The 9,146-nt window shown below is 38.0% G+C and overlaps 1 protein-coding gene across 16 annotated transcripts in view; it reads left to right on the top strand.

The window, feature by feature from the left end:
- The window catches only part of Ptprk (protein tyrosine phosphatase receptor type K), a 547,270-nt gene that overhangs the window by 436,209 nt on the left and 101,915 nt on the right, over positions 1-9,146 (top strand). For all 16 annotated transcript variants that reach the window (XM_031380660.1, XM_031380676.1, XM_031380659.1 and 13 more), the window contains exon 13: positions 2,024-2,060. In XM_031380660.1, the coding sequence (XP_031236520.1) occupies positions 2,024-2,060 (37 nt within the window). The remainder of the gene's footprint in view (positions 1-2,023; positions 2,061-9,146) is intronic.

Here is a 9,146-nt window from a genome sequence, read left to right on the forward strand (position 1 = left end):
AAAGACCCTTCCACAGGGTATCATGTAAGGCCAGTATAAAGCACAGATACTTACATTAAGATTCATAACAGTAGCAAAGTTACAGTTAGGAAATAGCAACAAAAAGAATGTTATAACTTTACTAAGTTCCATGACAGGAGGAACTGCAGTAAAAGTTCATAGCACCAGGAAAGTTGAAAACCACTGGTTTTAGAGCATCTGCAATACATTTCATATTGTTGACAAAGACTTTTAACATGGATGAGCCTCACACCAATAGAGGCTCGAAATGCCTACAGAGTCAACTGGGACTACACTACTTCCAAGAAGTCAGACTATCTCAGGATCTACACAGGAGCATGATAATCGTTGGTGCCAGTGAAGAAACACAAGGACCCGTTCCTCTCCCAGTTCCTTAGTTTCAAAGTAAATGCTTGAGAAGGAATTGTATGCATTTTGCTTTATTATTCATCAACATATAAAACCACTAAAGACAGATTTATAAAGTGCTTCTTAGAGACAGCCTCTTTTTCAGAAAAAAAAAAATCTTGCTCCTGGTATGTGAAAACTGGCTAACAAGAGAAGAAGGATAGGATGGGGAAAAGATTAGACAGATCCAGAATTACATAAAAGCAATTTATTACGATCCTCTGAACAAAAGTCTGTCTATACCCCAAGGCAGAGGGAAGGGGTTGATGTTCTGAGCCCAGTCTGGCTATGATACATCCGATCTCTTCATAAGCTATTATGTCTAGTGTCACCTAAGCAACAGCCTGTGTGGCAGTAGCCACAGAAGTATATACTCCATCATAAGTCCTTTGTCTTTTGGAGTTTGGAACACATACCAGGAGTGTTTGTAGGACACACTGGCAGTTTTGATCACAGCGGTATTATCAAAATGGATACATTTTTGCTGGGTGGTGGCGGCGCATGCCTTTAATCCCAGCACTTGGGAGGCAGAGGCTGGTAGATTTCTGAGTTCATGGCCAGCCTGATCTACAGAATGAGTTCCAGGACAGCCAGGGCTACACAGAGAAACCCTGTCTCGAAAAAACAAAAAACAAAAAACAAAAAAACAAAACAAAAAAAAAAACAAAAAAAAAAGGAGACACTCACTGACTTTGCTGTCTCTTCTTGCACATTCAATAGTCAAAAATAAACACAGAGTTGTGGGGGTTGGATACCTATAGTGCTATCTCTGTCCTATCTGGGGAGGCCAAGGGAAAACTCATGGAGGAGGACTGTTTTCACTGTCTGAAAGAGAGGAAAAAGCAAGGGAAGGCTAGGAAAGGAAGGAAGGAATAAAGCAAGCAAAGGCAGCAGATAGACAGTGGCTGAAGTAGTTTGTCTAAGAGGGAGACCAGAGCCCAGGACTCACTTATAAAGCTGTGTGTCTTTTCCACCACATAACAACAACAATTTTTGTTACTTCTGCCTTACACTTATATTTTTACTAGCTATCTTGGCAATTAAGGTAGGAGGAAAAAAGACAAAAGTCTGTGTTGAAAAACATCTTGTTGCTGACAGCTAATTTCAAAGGAAAGAAAGAACAGATAAATTACATTTAAACTGCATGCAATGTCTTAATAATCTTTCTGACAACAATCTTTTAGCTCTTCAGTCATGCCTAGGGTCCACATGAGAGTGTGTAATGTTCAGGTTTGTTCAAAGTCTGTAGTTATCAGGTAAAAATAAAATTGGTATTTGGTTCCTATTTATATTACCTTTGCAGATACATATTTCTTTCTAATAGCGTAAGAGGCAACGACAAATGCAAATCAAAGGCCATACAACTCTTGTCTGCCATACCTCAGCTTGCTTTATTACAAACTGAAACAGATACAAAAATTACTAGAAACCTTCTTAATGTTTTTATTTTAATTTTTAAAATTCTTAGACTTTTGGGAAACAAATTTTTTTATCTTTATATTTCTATAGTCATATTTATTGTTTAAACTTCTGCATATCTTCATAATAGTTATAACAGTTTATAAATAAACATTGTGTATATATTAATCACTTTCTTTTGATTTCACTCTGCCAGGAAACTAAAACCCAATGTGTACGAATTGCTACCAAAGGTAAGAGACTTACCTTTTTGTTTCCACTTGGTTTTGGTTTGTTTGTTTGCTTGCTTGCTTGTTTTTGTTTTGTTTTGTTTTTTTAAAGTTCATTCACTACTCCTTTCTGAAATCAGAGTTTTTGGTCCGCGTTTCAGGCCAATTACATTCAGTGCTTCTATTATAGGGTATTTGTACTGGGCCCAGATAAACCCAGACACTTGGGTGTCTTTAAGACAAAATGGAGTGCTAAATTACAGGAACCTTGTTATAATAACAAGATGGGTTTCAAAACCTTAGAAGGGCATATCCCTGCACTTAGTGCCTGAGAGATTGAATGCTACCCATCAGCCTATCAGGAAAACTTCACCAAAGCACTTTAAAATACAAGTCACTTACTTCAAAACCTGTTACTTTGTGTGACAGACAGATCAAACATGTTTAGCTATGATGTGTCTCCACAGTCAGGGGAACACTTCATTAGTATTTGGTTCTGACTTAAAGAGAAGAAAGCTAATTCACCAATGCAGCAGTGCTGCCATGAGAGGACAGTTCCAAGACTTCATCCCTGGAAGGAAGACATTTTCATTTTTCTTTATGGTTTAACTAATGCTGGGAAATTATGTCTGGGAAGTCTGGCAACCAGAATACTGCAGGCTGACCCTGCCTGCTGTGACTTAGCTGGTTTGGTCATCTTTGAGTATTTGGCATTTAGCATGGGGAGAAGTCTCCTATACCTCTGTGTATTATCCTTCATTTAAATATGGATTGGTCCAACAAAGGCGAGTCCACACCTTCATCTGTTCCAGCAGTGGAGGAGAGCCGGCTGCATGCCTGCTAGCAGTGAAGGAGAGCCGGCTGCATGCCTGCTAGCAGTGGAGGAGAGCGGGCTGCTTGCCTGCTTGCACCTCCATAGAGGCCTGTTCCTCTGGGATCTCTGCTGCCATAGTTAGTTTCTGATGTGCAATTGTGAGTGAAGCTGATTCACTGGGGGGAACAATGAATAGCCATATCCTGTTTATGTTGGCATCCTTCCTTTCATCCCATTCTCTATCTACCCATCAATCAGCTCAATTAGCGTTTGTTTTTCTCTTGATTTGTGCAGGCAATAAAGAGTTTCCCCTTGACTCATGGGGCTAATAAAGAAACTTCACAGATGGGGAAAAATACTACTGATTTCATTCCCATACTAAGATTCCTCATGATAGTTAAAAAATAATTAAGCAACTCTAGTGAAAAGAAAAATATATGCAGAAACATCTAATGTGCAAACAGCTTATTTACTTTAAGACTTGGCTTATAAATCAGGAGTTAAGGTTGAAACTTCTGGAGGTTAGACATAACATAATGGAAGACATTAAGTTATGTATCACCTTTGCTTTTTCAGATTTAAAGATGAACCTAAGGTACTCAGATGTAAAAGGTACTCAGATCAGGCTGTCAGTTCTTTAGATAGGAAAATTCTGTATTTCTCTAACAGGAGAAAGAAAATAAAGAAAAGAGAAAAGAACTGAAGTACTTGGAACATGTCAAATTTTCCTCTCATTCTCTTGCTTTTGTATGAAACTGTCTTTCAGTCACTCTATCTCTTTTGTACAACAATAAATGCATGATGACACATGTTATCTAGTATCTATGCTCCAGGGAGGTTTATAGATGGTGGGATTTGATTTTAGCATGTGACACAGAACATTAGCAAGCAGCCCGGAGGGTGGCTAAGAAGATTTCTGTTTGTGGTCATTTCCCTTGTTCTCATGAAGTTATTCTGGAGATGACAGACTGGCACACTATGTGTAAAGACTCTGGCCTAAGACTATCTCAGTTAGATCTTTATCTTGCTCTCAGCTTTGGACAAATGACCAAAGCTGCATTTACCAAATGCTAGTAATGAAGTATTTATCACTTTTTATTTTTTGAAGATTTAGGGAACATATAAAATACTCTGTCCTCATTTGGGGTTTTCCTTTCCTGTTATCTGTGATATATCTTGCTTCACTCTGCCCAGGACCTGAGTCACACCTATGTGTACAGCATTTATTGTGAATATACTATACACCTGTCATGTAAATTACAAACCACCTTGGTACTAGGTCACTGTGTTGCCATGCTTGTATTCATGAACTCCTAGTTTATTGAATAATGGCTTCAAAGTGCAAGTATATTTTATGCTGGTAGCTATTATAGTATATTTATATAACTATACTTTATTATACTTCATAATATGTTATATCTAATTTATATTACACTTCATCATAAGTATATACATGTAGAAAAAGTAGTATTTGCAGAATCTAATATTATCTGTGATTTTAGTCATCTACTGGGGCTCTTGAAACATTTCTGCTGCAGATAAAGAGACTGTTAGACACACAATGCTCTTTGAATGAGCCCTAGAATTTTGTAGATATTGCATATGTTAACCACTGTCTGTATGTCTTAGTTATAGAGAACATCATTATCTCATGTAAGAGACTCTTTGGTTTCCATCATTGTTTTAAATCTAGAGTATCACAGTATCAAGTCCCTAAGTTAACATGTTTTTTACCTTACTTTTGAACCACATGAATCATTATATGCAGTTATGGCAAAAAACATAAATACTAAAGTAAAGGTAATTTGGAGAGAGATATTTCTTGGAAGAAAAGTTATGATTTTTTAATATTTTAGTATTTAAAACTAGATCTGATCCATTTCCTGCTCTTAATGTTTGGCATTTTTCAACCTATGAAATATCACACTTTGTAAAGTGACATTGCCTTATTGGCTCAGTGTATGCTAAACAAGCACCTTACAGATATGGTTGCCTTTTGTCTGAAAATTTTCAGCATGAAAATAAAAATTTTCAGACAAAACATCTTGAAGATCTATTTGATGATCAAAATTTCATAACTGCATCTTCAGGGAGTACTTTAACCCAAGGACTCAGGTGAGATTTGCTATTTTATCTCTGGTGACTTTCTAAGGTGGGACCAGACAGGAGGCACATGGTTCAGAAGGCTGCAGGGACAGGATTCTCTCAACCTCCATCTACACCTAGGAGTGACAGCGGTGGATACCCAACCCTCTCTGCCCCTTCCCTGCAAGCAGAGAGCCTGCCTTCAGGGAGTGCTTTAACCCAGGGACTCTGGTGAGATACACCATTTTCTCTCTGGTGACTTTCTAAGGTGGGAACAGCAGGGAGGCACCGGCCTCACAAGCCTCAGGGCAGCCTGGTCAGGATCCTTTCTACCTCAGAACACACCTAGGAGGGACAACAGACCCACAACCCTCTCTGCACCTTTCCCCCAAGTGGAGATCCTGTCTCCAGGGTGTGCTCTGACCCCAGGACTCAGGATGGACAAATGATCCACAGCCATCTGCGCCTAAGATTTAGCAGAGGACAGCTGATCTCCCAGAAGTGCTGACACCAGCATACAGACCCACAGGAGGAACAAGCTCTAGTCAGAGACAGCAAGAACATCTAACACCAGAGATCAAAAGATGGTGAAAGGCAAACTCAAGAATCCTACCAACAGAAACCAAGACTACTTGGCTTCATCAGAACCCAGTACTCCCACCACAGCAAGTCCTGGATATCACAACACAGCAGAAAGGCAAGATTTGGATCTAAAATCATATCTCACGATGGTGCTAGAGGAATTTAAGAAGGACATGAATAACTCCATTAAAGAAATACAGGAGAACACAGGTAAAGAGATACAAGCCCTTAAAGAGGAAACAGAAAGATCCCTTAAGGATTTATAGGAAAACACAAACAAACAGGTGAAGGAATTGAGCAAAACCATCCAGGACCTAAAAATAGAAGTAGAAACAATTAAGAAATCACAAAGAGAGACATCTCTGGAGTTAGAAATGTTAGGAAAGAAGTCAGGAAACATAGATGCAAGTATCACCAACAGAATACAAGAGATAGAAGAGAGAATCCAGGGGCAGAAGATACCATAGAAAACATTGACACAAGAGTCAAAGAAAAAGCAAAATGCAAAATGTTCCTAACCCAAAACACTCAGGAAATCCAGGACACAATGAGAAAACCAAACCTAAGGATAATAGAAACAGAAGAGAGTGAAGACTTCCAGCTTAAAGGGCCAGTATACAAGGAGCCTATAGAACTCCAAATAGACTGGACCACAAAAAAAAAATTAGTCCCACCACAAAATAGTCAAAACACCAAATACACAAAACAAAGAAAGAATACTAAAAGCAGTAAGGAAAAAAGGTCAAGTAACATATAATGGCAGGCCTATGAGAATTACAGCAGATTTCTCACCAGAGACTATGAAAACTAGAATATCCTCGGCAGATGTCATACAGACCCTATGAGAACACAAATGTCAGCCCAGACTCCTACACCCAGCAAAACTCTCAATCACCATAGATGGAGAAAATAAAGTATTCCGTGACAAAACCAAATTCACACAATATATTTCCACAAATCCAGCCCTTCAAAGGGTAATAAATGGAGAACTCCAACACAAGGAGGAGAACTACATCTCTGAAAAAGCAAAAGTGTAATCTTCCAACAAAACTAAAAAAAGATAGACACATGAATGTAATTCCAACTCTAACAACAAAAATAACACGAAGTAAGAATTGCTTTTCCTTAACATCTATTAACATCACTGGGCTAAATTCCCTAATAAAAAGACATAGACTATCAGATTGGGTATGTAAACAGGACCCAACATTTTGCTGCATACAGGAAACCCACCTCAGTGACAAAGACAGACACTACCCCAGAATAAAAGGCAGGAAAACAATTCTCCAAGCCAAGGACCCAAGAAAAAAGCTGGAGTAGCCATTCTAATATCGAATAAAATTGACTTTCACCCTAAAGTGATCAAAAAAGATAAGGAGGGACACTTCATATTCATCAAAGTATGATCTACCAAGGTGAGCTCTCAATTCTGATCCTCTATGCTCCAAATACAAGGGCATCTACATTCATAAAAGAAACTTTACTAAAGCGCAAACATTGCACCGCACACAATAATAGTGGGAGATTTCAATACCCCATGATCTTCAATGGACAGATCATAGAAACAGAAACTAACTAAGGGTCCAGTGAGACTAACAGAAACTATGAAACATATGGATTTAACAGATATCTATAGAACTTTTCATCCTAAAACAAAAGGATATATCTTCTTCTCAGCACCTCATGGTACCTTCTCCAAAATTGACCATATAATTGGTCACACATCAGGCGTCAACAGATACAAGAAGATGGAAATAATTCCTTCCATCCTATCAGATCACCATGGACCTAGGCTGCTCCTCAATAACAACATAAACAATAGAATGCCCACATACACGTGGAAGCTTAACAACACTCTACTCAATGATAACTTGGTCAAGGAAGTAATAAAAAAAGAAATTAAAGACTTTCTAGAGTTTAATGAAAATGAAGCCACAACATACCCAAACTTATGGGACACAATGAAAGCAGTCCTAAGAGGAAAACTCATAGCTTTAGGTGCCTTGAAAAAGAAACTGGAGAGCACATGCACCAACAATTTGACAGCAAACCTGAAAGAGCTAGAACAAAAAGAAGCAAATTCACCCAAGAGGAGTCAAAGGCAGGAAATAATCAAACTCAGGGCTGAAATCAACCAAATAGAAACAAAAAGAACTATACAAAGAATCAACCAAACCAGGAGCTGGTTCTTTGAGAAAATCAACAAAATAGATAAACCCACAGCTGGACTAACTAGAGGGTACAGAGACAGTATCCTAATTAACAAAATCAGAAATGAAAAGGGAGTCATAACCCTGGAACCTGAGGAAATCCAAAAAATCATGAGATACTACTACAAAAGCCTATACTCAACAAAATTGGAAAACCTGGATGAAATGGACAATTTTCTAGACAGATACCAGGTACCAAAGTTAAATCAAGATCAGATCAATGATCTAAACAGTCCCATATCTGCTAACGAAATAGAAACAGTCATTAATACTCTCCCAACCAAAAAAAAGCCCAGGACCAGATGGGTTTAGTGCAGAGTTTTATCAAACCTTCAAAGAAGACCTAATACCAATACTCTTCACACCATTCCACAAAATAGAAACAGAAGGTACTCTACCCAATTCATTCTATGAAGCCACAATTACCCTTATACCTAAATCACACAAAGACCTAACAAAGAAAGAAAACTTCAGACCAATTTCCCTTATGAATATCAATGCAAAAATACTCAATAAAATTCTTGCAAACCGAATCAAAGAACACACCAAAATAATCATCCACCATGATCAAGTAGACTTCATCCCAGGGATGCAGGGATGGTTTAATATATGGAAATCCATCAACATAATTCACCATATAAACAAACTCAAAGAAAAAAAATATGATCATCTCATTATATGCTGAGAAAGCATTTGACAAATTCCAACATCCCTTCGTGATAAAAGTCTTGGAAAGATCAGGAATTCAAGGCCCATACCTGAACATAGTAAAAGCAATATACAGAAAACTGGTAGCCAACATCAAACTAAATGAAGAGAAACTTGAAGCAATCCCACTAAAATCAGGGACTAGACAAGGCTCCCCACTCTCTCCCAACCTATTCAATATTTTACTTGAAGTCCTATCCAGAGCAATTAGACGACAAAAGGAAATGAAAGGGATACGAATTGGAAAGGAAGAAGTCAAATTATCACTATTTGCTGATGATATGGTATTATACTTAAGTGACCCCAAAAATTCCACCAGAGAGCTTCTAAAACTGATAAAGAACTTCAGCAAAGTAGCTGGATATAAAATTAACTCAAGCAAATCAGTGGCCTTCCTCTACACAAAGGATAAACAGGTCAAGAAAGAAATTAGGGAAACAGCACCCTTCACAATTGTCACAAATAATATAAAATACCTTGGTGTGACTCTAACTAAGCAAGTAAAAGATCTATTTGACAAGAACTTCAAGTCTCTGAGGAAGGAAATTGAAGAAGATCTCAGAAGATGGAAAGATCTCCCATGCTCATGGATTGGCAGAATTGATATATTAAAAATGGCCATCTTACTGAAGGCGATCTACACACTCAATGCAATCCCCATCAAAATTCCAACTCAATTCTTCACAGACTTAGAAAGAGCAATTTGCAAAT

The sequence above is a fragment of the Mastomys coucha genome, unplaced genomic scaffold, assembly GCF_008632895.1.
Source record: "Mastomys coucha isolate ucsf_1 unplaced genomic scaffold, UCSF_Mcou_1 pScaffold2, whole genome shotgun sequence".
Taxonomy (NCBI): Eukaryota; Metazoa; Chordata; class Mammalia; order Rodentia; family Muridae; genus Mastomys; species Mastomys coucha.